At 44.0% G+C, this 16,069-nt stretch overlaps 1 protein-coding gene across 1 annotated transcript; it reads right to left on the bottom strand.

Annotated features, from left to right (window-relative positions):
• Positions 1-1,320: 1,320 nt before the first annotated feature.
• Positions 1,321-14,258, bottom strand: LOC134463737 (uncharacterized). The gene is made up of 2 exons (XM_063216976.1): positions 14,236-14,258; positions 1,321-5,487 (listed from the first exon to the last, which is right to left on the bottom strand). The coding sequence occupies exon 2, from the start codon at positions 5,390-5,392 to the stop codon at positions 1,679-1,681; it is 3,714 nt and encodes a 1,237-aa protein (XP_063073046.1). The 5' UTR covers positions 5,393-5,487; positions 14,236-14,258; the 3' UTR covers positions 1,321-1,678.
• Between the last annotated feature and the right edge of the window lie 1,811 nt (positions 14,259-16,069).

Genomic DNA, 16,069 nt, shown 5'->3' with positions numbered 1-16,069 from the left:
AGTATTGTGACGATATCCCCAGCTGACATGTTTAGCTCTTTTGGAGGCTAGCTCCCACATGGATTGCCCTTGTTAAGAAAAATGTAAAATAGCTTAGTGAGCTTACTCTTTCAAATTCAAACTCATACTTTCAAATGGCCATAATATAGGCCTATTTTTTCCATCTCAGCCCACAGTGCAATGAGTGAGAAGGAAAATATTTGAATTCTCAAAACAAAACAAAAAATCATTTTCACGTGAGAAACACATGATGTTGTCTCACCTCAAGGTTATTGTGTTTTTACCTCCAATATCAATGTAGATGTCCCGTTACACTAATTACACATTTCTGTGTCAACTGCTTTGACATGCCGAGTGTGACAACCATAACAATCAACTCTGTTCTCCCTATAAGTCAATGGTCTTATACAATCACTTCAATACAGGAGGGCATTTCTCGACAGTGTCGTTACTAACTACGTCAGCAACTTATTTGGTTGCAATGCAATTTCCCTTTGGCAACTTACTAAGTTGCAAACTGGGACAATGGCACTGTCGAGAAACAGGGTCCATATTCCTGGTATTCATATGATCTGCAAAGTAAAAACAAGTGGGACATCAAGAGAACTAAGGTTATGGATGTCAATGTGGGGAAGCTGCAACCTTGGCAGAAAACATTCAGAGGTTCTACGAGGGCCATTGATTGGTTTCTCAAAGAAACTTTGGATTCCTGGGTTCTCTCTGAAGCACCATCAAGAGAACCCCAGTCTTACTTAGGTGCCGTTTCCACGTAGCTGGATATTTTTTTATGTGGATATTTTTTTCTCCTGCTTGTATTGGTTTTGCATTGGTTTTGGCCTTCCGTTTCCACGTAGCAGATATTTTAAAATCCAGGTGCAGGAGAAAAAAATAGCAGGAGAAAAAAATATCCTGTTTAGGGGTCTGACACGCATTTGTTACAATGGAGGATTTTTTTTAATCCACATGTTGCGTTTCCACCTAGCAGGAGAAAAAAATACCCTGCTAAAAAAATATCCTGCTACGTGGAAACAGCACCTTATTTGTCACACATAGGTTCCTCAGAGAACTTCTGGAGCTTCCTCCAGAGTGGGAAAGAAAGGGTTCAGGTGTGAATTTCTCGAAGCCAAAGTTGCTTACTACGTTAGCTACTTCGTTGCTTTCAATGCATTTTCCCATTGCCAACTACAGAAGTTGCTAACAGGCTAACAACTTCCCTTTTGAGAAACTCACCCCAGGTTTTCACCCTGTGGCTGTTGCGCAGTAGCCTACCTACTTTTGCTCAGCATTCAGTAAATACATGCAGTAATAGTCAAATCATAATAACACTTCATTTCAATATCAATTTATTTGGACAAAACAATAGCATACTGGTCGATCTAATACTGATAACAAAACAATAGCATGCTTTTCGATCTAACACTGATAATAGCTCGTATAAATGTTCACAAAAGTAGAATTCATTTCCATTGACAACGTAATATTTCCCAGTGAATAAAAAAACAAGTTTAGAAAGAGTCATGGATGAAAATACCAAAAAAAAAAAAAAAACGGAAAATGAGTGAAAAGAAAGAAGATAAATGGGGGTGCCTCACATTGCATATACTTTTAGAATACATGAATTACAATTGTACAATCGTATGAATTAAAAAACATAATTGGACAAAACATTCGTCCAATATCAGCTAGGTTTCTTATACCTAACAAGTGGCACAAAAGCAGTTGCCCAATTTTGTTTCACCTTGTTTTTGGCGGACGTTTCTGCAGGAGAGTACAAAAAAGCTTTGGTCGTTAAATGGTCCCTGCTGTCCACGGTTTTGACAGGTGTTTTTGAGACAGGACTTGGGGATGAGGCCTCCTTGCAAGGTCTCTTTGTGGAACTACTGTGAGAGGTGTCGACTGGACTTGTGTGCCGCTTCAGTTTTACATCAGTATTTAAGGTTCTGTCGTCCTGTGAACCAGTAGAGTGGCTCTCTGCAGTTCTATGGACAACCTCATCACTATGTTCACATAATTTCCTTTTGACTTGAAAGTCCAGTCCTGTTGTGGCACATGAGCCTTTCCGGTCATTTGGTGACACAATCTGACCTTTGACCTTAGTCTGTTTGGGAGATACTGTTGCTATGGACGGCCTTTCACTCTGCCTGCTGTTCTGAGGGACCCTGGTATTCTCTTTTATGTATGAGCTGAGTGCCTTTTTGAACAACGGTTTCTGTGTTTTCTTTTTTAGTACAGAGAGGAGGTGACGATCAACACAATGGCCAACTGATTTGGTTTTCGTGTTCTTATCAACAGATTTGCTCGAGTTGGAAGGACATGGGGCAATGTCCAACAAGGTTGATTTTCCCACACCGGTGCTGCAAGGTGCAGCTTTATTGTCCGACACAGTTTTTGTGTTCTCGATAAATGATTTGTCCGAGCCAGAACTGCACGGTGCCACATTACTACACAATGAGGTTTCTGTTTTTTCACCTGTACACATGGTTGATTGGTCAGGAGATTTAGACGAGGGCTCTAGACCATCTTCAAACAGCTCAAAAATAGATTTGACCTGGTCTACTGAACAAACTGTCACCTTTATGTCTTTCAAAACACTATCCGATTGTCCTTCATTGCTCAATGGGGGTGAGAAGGGCTCTTTGTTGAGTGCCATTTGGTCATCTTTCCCACTATTAAACAGCCACTCTATGTCCTCTGCCGGTACAAGAGTGATGTTAACTGGAGATATACAAGGGGATCTGGGACTATGTGAAAGAGTGTCATTCACTTCGTGCCCCGTCATGTCTTCCGTTAGTAACGGTCTACCAGGTTCAAAGCAATTTGTCTGCAAAGGTGAAGGGGTGGAAAGGTGTTCTGTTAGTAAAGGATGAGGTGTTACAGAGCCTTTTGTTTGTACAGGATCTACGGGACTAGGAGATTTAAGGCGCTCTGTTCGTAAAGGCATAGGGTTTTCAGAGAATTCCGTTTGTACAGGACTTATGGGTTCAAACCATCTTGTCTGTAAAGGCCTAGGGGTTTCAGGGCACTCTGTTAGTGAAGGCAAAGATGTTTCAGAGCATCCTGTTCTTACAGGAGTTATGGGTTCAAAGCATCTTGTTTGTAAAGACCTGGGAGTTTTTGGGCTCTCTGTTTGTACAGGACTTGTGGGTTCAAAGCACGTTGTTGGCAAAGGCCTAGGAGTTTCAGGGCGCTCTGTTAATGGAGGCATGGAGGTTTTAGAGCAGTCCGTTGGTAGAGGACCCATTATTTCTGCACATCCTGTTTGTAAAGGACTAGAGGTTTCAGGGCATTCTGTTAGTAAAGGACCCAAGGCTTCCGAGCTGGACCTGTTCTCAGCAAGTCTCTTGATTTCTTCTCCAATGTCCTTAGGAGGTGACTCAACAGTAACTTCTGCCGTGTCAACATCACGGTCCCCATTGAGAACGCAGACGTTATCCTCTAACTGAGAAGAAATATCTGTGTTCATGCAGTCAAACACAAAGTCATCTGCCCCTGTGAACATGGAGACGTTTTTCAATATCTTATGAATGCCTTCTGCCCTTGCAGCCTGGTAATTACGCGCACTTCCACCCCAGTAAATATCAAGTAAGGACCTCACAAGGTTTGGACTGCCAGACCTGGTACTTTGCTCCATTACTTCATTTGCCGTGTTTTTTGCTTCAAGATCAGCAACCAATTCTTTCAGCATCCCAACACTACATTTAAAGGGTGTGGGCGATATGGATTGTACAGGTTCAGCCAAAGTAGCCAAATGGAGAGAGGTTTCATCGGGTTGAGCATTGGCTGGCCTTGTTGGACTTTGGGTAGATTTCTCCTCATTTCCCTTTGTTGATGGCAGAGAATCCACCTTGTGCTCATCAACCCCTGTGGCATGTGTGCTTTTGTGATTCATGATTCGTGATTCAAGTCTTGACGATTCCAGTGATATTTTCGCTGCCCTTTCTCCACAGAACTCCTTCTGGCTGAGGGTCTTTTTTGTAGACGGTTTGGGCTCATGTAAATTGGTTGTGGGGGTTTGTAAGAAAAAAGTATCAGACATCATTAAGCCTGACAATGTTTTAGCCCCATGTGTCTTTTCCACAGACAGTTCAGGTAGTTTTTTTTGCTCTTGTTGGACTAAAGGATCATCCTCAACACACACATTGCACTTGTCATCAACAGACTGTTGATATACTGGAGGATTGATTGCACTAAAATCACCCGCCTTGAACATTTCTACTGTTTTTTCTCCAGAAGGCCCTCGAATGTGCTGCATTTTTAATGGTTCAGATGTTTGTCGTTCGTCTCTTCCATCAGCACACTCTTTTGATAATGGTGGAACAATAGCCACAGCCTTGTGACTTTGTGTTTGTGCCTTCTGCTCTTGCGCCTTCTGTGCTTGAGTCTGAGTGCAAGAGGTCCTTCTCTGAGCAGCATGAGATTGACCTTTTGTAGGCGTCGAATTCATACCAGCATGAGCTGTGTTCTTGGCACGATTGGCAATTGATAGGTTTATCAAATCGTTTCTAGAGATCCTAGTTATGTGTGAGGAAACATCCATATGCTTTTCAGGTGCAAGGACACTCATACCTTCAGAAGGCACAGATTGTTGACTAACAGTAGGCACAGAAGACATTGCTGTGACCATCTTGTTTCTATTGGCCTTTGGAGGTGCTGAAGAACTTTTCTTCATCATCACACTAGATAAACTTGGTAGCTTGATTGAGGTATCTGACTGTCGCCTTACAGAAACAGAAAGGGCTGGTTGTGTCACTGTTAAGTTTGTGGAATTGTTAAAGATGCCGTTCTCCGAAACTGCCAACAAAATAGGGGAATTGGTAGAACTGGTTAAAGTGGCGGGCAGAGAGCCTAACATGGACAATCTATTACCCGGAGGTGCAAGGGAATTCTCCAACCCTGCTTTGCTATAGTGTGAATGGGAGGTACTACCACCACCAATACTGTCCTTTTCCAGTTGCACCAGCTGCCCAACACCTTGCTGCTCTTGGCCAGTTGCCGATACATTGCTGGGTGGTCCATTTGCAGGAACCTGTGCTTGCTCTGGATCACTTGGAGGCTCTGGTCGAGACTGAGTTACAGGGAAGGAATGGGAGGCACTGTCGTTGTTCTGTTGCTGCTGCCCTGCCTGGCCAGGGCTACCACTGGCCAGTGCAGGCACACAGGGTTGGGCTTGCGGCTGCTGAATGACATACACCTTTGCCTGCTGCGACTGCAAACAGTACCCCGTCAGTTGGTAAACAGGAACGGCAGGTGCGTACACAAGCTGTACGCCGGTGCTGTTCTGTACAACACCAGTCTGCTGCAAGACGGTTCCATTCTGCAGTGCATATTGAACTGTGGTGGCTTGATGACTTGGGATCTTCCCAGTGGAGTTTGGAATTTGGCTTCCATTCATGCTTCCTATTGGTTGTGCTTGAAAGACGAACTGGCATCAGCAAATCTGGAGACTCAGAACAACCTCATGCGTCCAGTCTTCAGGTGCTGGTATTCCTGTGAAAGACAAAACAAGACATCTTTGTAAATTGTGGGCGTTCAGAAAAGATTGAGAACCACTGCAAACGGCCACTTACTTACAAGTAACCAGCCATTTTAAAATAAAAGTTTTTTTGATATTCAATTTCTAATTTTTCAATGTATCATAATTCATATTCTGAAGGTTGTTGTATTCCATGCTGTTTGAGTAATTTGTAGAGCCAGAAAAGAGCTTTCAAATAATACCTCAGACATCCTTTAGTGACTTGCAGTGATTGATATAATCAAGGCTGAATGCATAGTGTCCTACCCTCACATAGAAACCTCTGCTAGTCCGTTTCTCCCTTAATATTGGTGTCAGATTCACAAAAATGCAGTTCTGGGGTGCTACCTTGCTACTAACACCTTCAAGTGTTGCAGTCGGTTGAAGTGTCAAATTGTGTGAAATAAAGTTCGTTGACTTTCCTTGAGGAATTTTCATGATAATTAGGTATGTCGTGCACCCTTGGATGGTGTGGTTGTCAATCAAGTCCAAGTCGTGTTGTCATATGTTTTCATGTTTTCGCGAAGTCAACTCTTTTCACAAGTAGTCACAAGTAGCCTAGGAGTTGATAGTAGATGCATTAATGACTCTTAATAGGCTGAAGCCCAATGCCCATAGGCAAAGCCCCCCTCCTATTTATCCAGCAAGACCACATTATCTCTTTCTCTTGCTCACAAAACTCTACGACTTTCGCGGTTTCATTACTTCACTGTAAACTTAATTTAGGCTATAGGCCTACAGTGTTTCCCATACATTGAGGAAACTATGGCGGCCCGCCATAGTTTAAATTTTGCCGCCATAGTTTACGAAAATGTAAAAAAAATAAAAAATAAAAAATAAAAAAAATTCTTTTTTTTTTTTTTTTAAACGATATCCGTTTTTGTTAAAAACGATTTGAATTACGATTTTGAATTTCCTTCGCATTTTCCTCCTGGAGTAAATACATCCTATAGACTCTGTATTGGTTAGATAAGTAGTCCCACGGTAACACAGAATGAGGGGAAAGCATTAGGAAGTGACTGTAAGGGTATTACAGTTGATTCATGTGTGCACACGTGTAACATCGGGTGAGTAACAGAACATGTGCGCAACGATGCGTTATGACACGCCGATATGCGAGGATCTTCGTCCAAATCGCTAGTCGCATGCATCATCGCTAACTGCGTTTACATCGCGTGCCGCGTGTAAGGGAAATGTTAGTTGTTGACATGTATGGAATTCACTTCAATTTGTGCTGTTTATTGCTTCAGTTGTGGACAAAACGATTGGCCAAACTCACAATAGAAAGCCTTTGCTGTGCTACTGTCCCAGAGAGCTGAAAAAAAAACCCTTCATAGAAGAAGTCACTCTTAACAGGGGTGTTAACCAATCCAATGAGTTCTCTCGTTGCTCTCTCTCTCTCTCTCTCTCTCTCTCTCTCTCTCTCTCTCTCTCTCTCTCTCTCTCTCTCTCTCTCACCCCTGCTATAGAGAGAACCACAAGTGCTTGAAAGACAGGGATCAAAAGCCTAGTCAAGTTGTTGTAGTTTACTTGGGTTTGGGAGCAATATAAAAAAACCTTCAGAGAAGGGACAGTTGGGATGAGTTTACTAACACTCCCTAGGCTTTGTTTTACAGTTGTAATGAGTTTGGTGACAGACCTTCATTGACACAGCAGAGGAGACATCGGGCTGCATATAGAAATGAATGTGTAATGAATGTGAATATAGACATAAATGTGTAATATGTTGTTCAGCCCTTTTAATGGGAGGAATTTGGAAAAAACTGGCCCTGTGACCAGCACCCCTCATGTAGAATGTGTACGCCTACAGATATGTGTGGGGGAAAAGGCATAGCCTACCCTCTAAGACCCTTTTTATCTATGCGTTAAAGATCGCCTCTCAACGTAATTTAATTAATATTGCCGTGTTCCCAATTGTTATTGAATGTGTTACGCGTTGGTCCTGTTTTAAAAAACGTTCTGGTTGCTTTGTTTCAAGACGTTTTTGCAAGCTGGCAAGGTGGCTTGTGGAGAAACGAGAGAGTGTTCCGTGTTTCTCGTGGAAATGCGTCTCTGATTGGCTCACTCCTCCTGCTCTCAAAGAAACGCGTCTCTGATTGGCTCAGTCCTCCAGCCTTGGGAGAGAATGTAATGGGAAACAGAGTCGCCACTTCCCCGGATGGTACTGCACTATAGGGGCGCCAACGGAGGCGTGCAGGCTCCATTCAGGGCTGTGCTCTTTCGACAGCGACCCCTAGGCGAGCTGTAGGCACGGAGCAACCGGAGTGAGCAGGCTTTATGTATGAGGCTTTGTGCTGTGTGTGTACCTGAGAGTAGCAACCAGCTGATAGCTAAGCTAAGCTATGTTTCGGACCACCAGACGTTGCTTGTTTTGAAAACAAGCAGAAAAAAATTACTCGACATGTTTTTAGATAAATGGGTCGATATAAACCTTTGTGGGCAACGCCTTCTTTCGACGTGACGAAACGCAGAAAGGCTTTCGTGATTCGCTCGTTTCTCTGCATTATTGATATAAATTGGGAAACACCGGGAAACACAGCCAGGAGAGTTGACGCACCGCTATGAGAGCCTTGCAAGTGAGTTTAACTTGGGGTGACCGTCCGATCTTCGAAAGGAGTGAGTAAAACTGAGTTTTATCGGAAGTTGGCCTTTAACAATTTCACAGTGCTCTTAAATTCTTATCTCTGCTCCTATTTTGTTTTATTGTTTCCCAGACCCCTGCATGAGGGACGAATGAAACTGTGTTGTAAACAGAAATTATTCACTGTACTGCATTTTTTGACAATGACAATGTACTACTATTATACAAGTCATGGGTAAAATCTTATGTAGCCTTATTTCTCAAAATATAAATGGCTGAAATATAGGCCCAGGCCTACAGTTTCTCCATGCGCCAATGTCATACTGTAGTCATTGTTTTGCCGTTTTGCATTTACGCTGCAAGAATACAACCCGCACCCCCCCCAAAAAAAGGCCCGTGTGAGAAGACCCCCCCTCACCCGGACAAAATAAACCCCGGCTGCCCCCATAGTTTCCAAAATTTCTGTGGGAAACACTGCAAGCCTATTAATGCGGAGGACAATAATGCTGCCTATCCTGCTAATCGACCTCAACGTTTGTCCGATTTTGGGCAGCTCTTTACTAGCGATTTCAGGCTGATTTATGAATTTCGGCAGGCGGAGCATTTCGCTCTCTCTTTCTATCCCCCTCTCCGCTCCAAAGTCAATCTCCACTCACCACACACATCGGCGCATGCATAAATCTTGACACATTTGAAAAAGCCGTAGGTCTGTAGTTCATTTCTGTGCTTCACCTTCCGATTTTTGCCCAAGTTTTTCGTCTCGCAGAGGTTGCTCAGACAATAGATACCTAACAACAAATGAAGAGTTCTTTTCCAAAATTAGATATTACACGTGCGTGGATGTGGATACATCTCATTTTGGAAAAGAGCTCTTTGTGTGCCGGTTGGACCTAAGCATTTAATAAGAGAAAGGGTTGATGGAAGTCACACCTGTGCGCCTTTTTTCTACTTGTTTTTAAGCGCATATGCGGACCCTTTCCTGCACGTAGCCTGCTGTTTTCTAGACTGAGGTAACAACTAGGTAACAAATGCCCTCCCACCTCCTGCCCAGTTAGCACAAACCAATCAGAGTCCGACATGGAGCCCGACCACCGACGCGGCCCTCAACCCAACTGAACATGTTGAAAGTCTCCCGACAGAGACCCACGACCACCAACGTCCTCCAACTACCCCAGACGCAACGACACACACAACCAATTCTGACCTAACTGTAGTCAACGCATGACAAGACCCAAACGTTGGGTTGGTGTAGAGTACCCTTTAAACAGCAACTTAAGTTAAGTCTGATCTGAGGGCCTGGGCATTTGCCTTTTATTCACTATGACCCTCTGCGCGCCTCCCCTCAAGCCTAGTTCATACTCTGTCCGTCTGCTGCAGCTGAGAAACCAGCAACAGCGCCCTCTCTGTAGCGCTGCAACGAGCCCTTAAGTCAAGACCCCGTTACTAATTCTATTGCATCTCCTTGTCAAGTCAAAACCCCAGTCGTCAATTCTATCGCATTTGGTTGTCAAGTCACCCCAACATTCTGCGCGCGTCCTTAGGCTATGCCTCCGATAGAGGCGCGTCTCACTAGATTAGGAAGTGGTGCCCATAGCAACGTACCAAGCGCAGTGGTGAATCTACTTTCTCACGAAGCCTTAGATCAACTTATTAATAAATTAATACTTAAATGCTCGTAACCGGGTGATAAGCGGAATAGCGGCCTTCGAGGTGTCCCGATATCAAGGGAAATGGACTTGGCGAAGCGAACAGCCCTTCGGCTGCGCCGTCGGGCTGTTTAGAACGCTCCGCCTCGTCCATTATTTCCCTTGATATCGGGACACCTCGTCGTCCGCTATTCCATACTTACGCTAGGGACACAGGTGAAATGAGCGAGGCAAAGAGATGCGAAATTCAGTGTTTGTGATGGAGTGACCATCAATAGGGTTGTGGGTATGTTCTGACTTTAATGCCAACGAGCCTGGCTCTTTGGTGTAGCGGTCAGAGCTCCAGTTTACTACCCCAGAAGGTACGGGTTTGAGTCCCGGCGGGGCAACTCTACTCCTCTTCACTACAAATGGTGTCAGAAGTGGGATGGCTACCGTGAGGCCATCGGAAGCGTACCCATTGTGTGTAGGCCATAATTCCATGTGAGGGATCCCCAGGATTGGTGACCCTGGTGTGAGGGACCCCAGTGATGAGTGAAGCATTGATGGGGCACACTGAATGGGAGAAGCATGATGGGCAGTTGCGTGAGGGACACCATGAATGTGTGAAGTGCTTCCTGAAGGGGAAGGCAGTGTGATAGAGTGACCATCAGTAGGGTTGTGGGTGTGTTCTCACTGTCAAGTCAACGAGCCCGGCTCTTTGGTGTAGCGGTCAGAGCCCCCATTCACTACCCCAGAAGGTCTGGGTTCGAGTCCTGGCGGGGCAACTCTACTCCCCTTCGCTACAGTGTTCCATTCTGACAATTCAACCGACATCAGGTTGTTGCGGCAAATCAAATGGAATGGAACAGTTATGTTGTTGATTTGATTCGCTCCTCATTTGCATAATATTAAACTTGGTTTAATAATTTCACTTCGCTTTGCTCCTGTTCGCTTGTTTTCGCTTGCTTTCGTCTCCCTCATAGGAATGAGTGGCGAAGTTCGCTTCGCTTGGCCAAATTCGCGTGTGTCCCTACCGTTACAGCAATTCAGGTATGCTTCTCCCAGACTGAAATGTCTGTGAGCTCCCGATATGCTCTTGGACAGTAAAAGACTGTAATTGGTCAATGCGCTAGCAGCAGTGCGGAGAGTACTGAGCCCTGATTGGTCAGCTGTGTTTCCACTACCCTACCGCGGAGATTTGAAATAGGAAAGATAAACATCATGACGGCTGTTCGATTGATTTATTTAGCTTGGCACGAAATCACTGGAGTTGAGACATGGAGATAAGAAACTGTGTTTTACTAGGCTATTTCAATATTACACCTCCCAAACAATTAATTAAAAAAATATCTATAGGCCTAAAAGCATCCATTTTGAGGGTGTTGTTATAGCTCTTCTGCTAGGAACTTGATAATGGTAGCCAGCCATCAATTCTGTCTTCCCCCTAGGCATGAATGGCCATGACGTCTGTCCATTGTCTTTTAAAACGGCGTTTGTTTGGCATTTTATCACATGGACTGTACAGAAACTAAAACAGAAGCTGATGTACCATCAAATAATGCCTCAACTTTTAGAAGCTGTAGTAGCATATTACGTTTTAAGATAGCCACTATACATGGGTTCGTATGTTTTGATTCTTCCCAGCTGCGCACGCAGACGGGAATCCCAAAATGCTACGTGGCAGGTGTTTCACATTGGAAGTGCCATTGGACCAGTGTGTAGTGCATGGTTAGAACCTGTTTTCTAGTCGGCTGGATGTTGTAGCGGTTTCTGTGGTTTCTGTACTCCTACCAACTCCATTCTGGGATAACATATCTTAACGTGAGTACATCAGAATCGATTCCTATGCTTTGTAAATTAAGTTTTATTGTGTCACACCAATCACATGTGAGCATAGGGCTGTCACAATATTCAATAAGTCAATATATCGTACAATAAGTTTTTACAAGCATTTAACTTTTTTCCACAATAAGTTATTGCATACTTCTTTGTTTTTCTCGTCACTCTGTCTTAGACTGGAAATTAAAAGTACACCTACGTTTAAGCATAATTGCGCTGAGTGAAATGTGCCTATCGATATTCAGTCTCTCTACCTTGTATATCTCTCTATCTACCCCTCTATCTAGCACCCCCTGCTGCAACACTTTAACAATTAGAAAGAGTGTATTCGCATTTTTATCCCATTTTCATTATATTTTTAGAAAATGACCGAGAAGACAATATTATCGTATATCGCAATAATTTATTGGCAAATGTATCGTCCTGCAAAATTTGTTATCGTGACAGGCCTACGTGAGGACAATGTTCGAGTGACGGCAGCAGTGGCTAACACTTTGCAACACATTATAGCGTTATTTATGGAGCATGCCAAAGCATTACCAGCGACATGATGGTACTTTGTATGTTCTTCTATGGTGTCACCGACTGTGCAGCGTGAGAGCAAGTGGATAAAGCCACCAGCCGACAAGACAACAGGTTCTTCTCATATACTGTGCAGGGCTCTAATGGTTCTTTCAAAAAGTATGCTAATCTCCTTTTTATAACCCCTTCAATATCTCTTTATGTCAATACAGGGCAACAACTTTCCTGTCTCACACTCCCTAGTACTCCCTGGGACAGTTACAGACTTTTTGGTTCAAACCACAGGCAATTTTCAAGTCAAGTCAAGTCAAGTCAAGTCAAGTCAATTTTATTTATAAAGCACTTTAAAATACAACAGAGGTAGCTGTCCAAAGTGCTGGACAAGTAGGAGGACTTGAAAGGAATCTTTCAACCTTAGAACACATAGACATACTTGAGGACATAGGACAAGATAAAGAAGAAAAATCACAATCAATAAGATCTAAAAACTGAGGATCATGTAGAACAAAAAAAGGGGGGTGGATAGGTTATGCTAAAGGGCAAACCATAAAAAGACATATTTAAAAATAAGAATACATATAAGAGCTAAGGGGATGATCAACATGTAAGAACAAAGAAATAATTTTTAAAAAAAAGTAGAAATAGATAGATAAATAACTAGGTGCAAACACAGAGGTCATACAGTGTTAAAAGCTAATGCATAAAAGTGAGTTTTAAGGTGAGTTTTAAAAGCAGCTAGGGAGGGGGACAGGCGGATATAGAGTGGCAGGTCATTCCAGACTTTGGGGCCCATTACAGCAAAAGCTCTGTCTCCTCTGGTTTTCAACCTGGAGCGTGGTACAATGAGGAGCGCTTGTTCTAATGACCTGAGGGATCTAGAGGGGGCGTTTACGTTTAGTAGGTCAGATAAATAAGATGGTGCCAGGCCATGAAGAGCTTTAAAAACAAATAAAAGAATCTTAAAATCTACTCTGTAGCGTATAGGGAGCCAGTGAAGAGCAGCAAGCACAGGCGTGATATGCTCCCGCCTTCGAGCTTTAATAAGGAGGCGGGCAGCAGCGTTTTGCACAAGTTGCAGGCGGGAGAGGGAGGAAGCACCAGGTGGAAGCACTGAGGCCAGCATACAAGGCATTGCAGTAATCAAGGCGTGATGAGATAAAAGCATGGATGACTCTTTCAAAGTTTTTAAAAGATAAAAAGGGTTTGGCCTTGGATACTACTCGTAACTGATAAAAACTAGACTTAACAACCATATTGACCTGTTTCTCCATACTAAAAATGAATCTAAAAACACCCCAAGGTTTTTTGCTGAGTCTTTTACATATGGTTTGAGGGGGCCTAAGTCCTTTGGGGGGGCAGAGGTAGTACCGAAAGACAAGGACCACAGGCATTTAGCCACACCAGTAGTCAGCAGCAACACATTTATACCACCCCCTTAGTGCTGACATTTGCACTTCTTGATAATTACACAAGCCTACCTGTGCATTTTTATTTGGTATTTCCCTGATAATTACACAAGTCTGCTCAAGCTCATGCTGACTTGCCTAAGCATCTCTTAGGTACTTCCCTAATTATTATTAGTATGCTTGCCATGGTGTTGGAGATGAAGAATATATAAAAATACATGGTGCCTAAAGTGAAACATGGTAGGGATACAGCTCTTGTGTGGGGCTGCATGCATGCTGCTGGTGTTTGATGGCTTTGATCATTGATTAAATCATGAATTTATAAATGTATTGCTCTACGAATAGCAAATGCACGTGCCTATATGCTCAAATGTGGGCGGGGGGGATTGATGAACCAAGGCCAGTGAATCTCAATGTAAAAGAACAATAATACTACTAGCCCTCTATTTTTCCCTTAGCTTTACAAGGGTTAAAAGTGCCTACCCACCCCATTGATATCACATTTCGTTTAGTCTGCGAAAACAGCACGAGTTATTTCCGTGTTTTGTCTACAGTAGACAAATCCGAGACCTTCATCATTAGGCCTATCTGTAAATTTCCAATTGAAATGAGAACAAAGAAGTGGATAACCCTGCACCTTCGCAGAGTGACCATCCTCCCTTTTCCACATAGGCATGGTTATCACCAGACCATAGAAAGTAGAATTGGATTTCCTAAGCTAACATACAAGAAAGAAATGACACTGACCGATCATTAAGTTCTCTTCGACCATCCTTCGTGATGCCGCGAGAAGACTTCTCTACCAGAAGCAGGATATAGCTCAGCAGGCAGGCTAGTTGGGCAGGCGCAAGAGAAGGCACAGAATCCGATTCTTTAGTCATCCGTGCGACTAGGCGCTGTTATTTAGCTTCGTGATATTTGAAACGTACAAGAAGAGCCTTCATACTGGTGGGGTTGTGAAAACGTGTTTTTGCCTAAAAATACATGTTGAACGGACCCTTGACTGACTTGCGTCGCGTACCCAGCATAGATGTAGCCGAGAAGCATGTGCCCGCCCACTCTTACTGCCATGCATGAAATAGAAAGTAGAGTAGAGTAGAGTAGAGAGTAGAGTAGAGTACTTTTATTAATCCCGAAGGAAATTAAGGTGTCTGTCAGATTACATAAATACACAAATACAAAACATACACAAGACATTATACACATAATTGAACATTACAGGAAAAATATATCTTGAGTACTACCGCCACACATTATCTCACATACACACATGTTCTCTCTCTCACACACACACACTCACACACACATTGTCCCACCCACACACACACACACACACACACACACACACATCCCTGCACAGACACAAGGTCCTGGTAGGGTGTCATGTTGCATACATTCACACTCACAGAAAAACAAAATAACCATGTTAAGTACACATACAAGAGCCAAAGAAGTTCTAATTATTGTCCATGCAAAAGCTGAGTAGTTCACAGCAGCTATTCCAGGGGGTGAGGTAGCTGAGGTGGGGTGTAGTGGGTTATTGTCCTGTATTGGGCAACCCTTAAAGTGTCCAAGGTAGTGCAGGCGCTTGCTCCGGGGGGTGGGGGGTAGGGGTGGGATGAAGTGTAAACTGTTCAGTAGAGAAAAGAATCGGGAAGGGGGGGGGTTGTAGTGGCTGCAGGTTGAGTGTTCCAGTGTGGGGGTAGTTTATGCAGTCCAGTCACCAATGACAATCTCTTTAATTTGTCTCTTTCTGTGTGGTGTTGAAGAGCTGGATGGCCCTGGGCACAAAAGACTTCCGTAGTCTGTCCTGTCCGGCAGGGGAAGGCCCGGAGTCTGTAGCTGAACAGGCTCCTCTGGTTGGCCAGAAACGGGTGCAGGGGGGTGTCTGTCATTTTCAAGTATTGAGTCCAATCTGCTAAGTGTCCTTTTTTCGGCTGTGGTTGTGAGATCCTCCAGTTCCATACCCACCACAGACCTAGCTTTCCTCACCAGCCTGTCAAGGCGTCCAGCGTCCCTCTTCCTAACGCTACCCTCCCCAACAGGCAATAGCGTAGGTGAGGACACTTGCCATGACAGACTGATAGAACATCAGCAGGAGCCTGTTGCAGACATTGAAGGATCTAAGCTTCCGTAGGAAGTAGAGCCTGCTCTGCCCTTTCTTGTAAAAGAGCATTTGAATTGGCAGCCCAGTCCAGTTTGTTGTCCAGATGTACTCCTAGTACTTGTAGGTGTTGACTGTCTCCACTGTCTCTCCCTCGATAGAGACAGGCAACAGTGGTGGGGTGGTCCTCCTGAAGTCAACCACCATCTCCTTTGTTTTGGTGGCATTCAGCTGCAGCTGATTGTCCCGGCACCAACTGACAAAGTTCTCCACCAGTTCCCCTGTACTCTCCTTCCTGTCCATCCTTGATGCACGCCACAATGGCAGTGTCATCAGAGAACTTCTGCATGTGACAGGTCTCTGTGTTGTAGCTGAAGTCAGAGGTGTACAGGGTGAACAACACGGGGGAGAGCACCGTTCCTTGTGGCGCACCGGTGTTACTGACAACAGTCTGGGATGTATGGTCACCAAGCCTGA

The sequence above is a fragment of the Engraulis encrasicolus genome, chromosome 15 (assembly GCF_034702125.1).
Source record: "Engraulis encrasicolus isolate BLACKSEA-1 chromosome 15, IST_EnEncr_1.0, whole genome shotgun sequence".
Classification (NCBI taxonomy): Eukaryota; Metazoa; Chordata; class Actinopteri; order Clupeiformes; family Engraulidae; genus Engraulis; species Engraulis encrasicolus.
This window is presented reverse-complemented; position numbering and strand designations above follow the sequence as displayed.

Coding starts and splice junctions, on each gene's coding strand:
- LOC134463737 (XM_063216976.1), bottom strand. CDS start 5,392: ATGAATGGAAGCCAAATTCCAAACTCCACTGGGAAGATCCCAAGTCAT.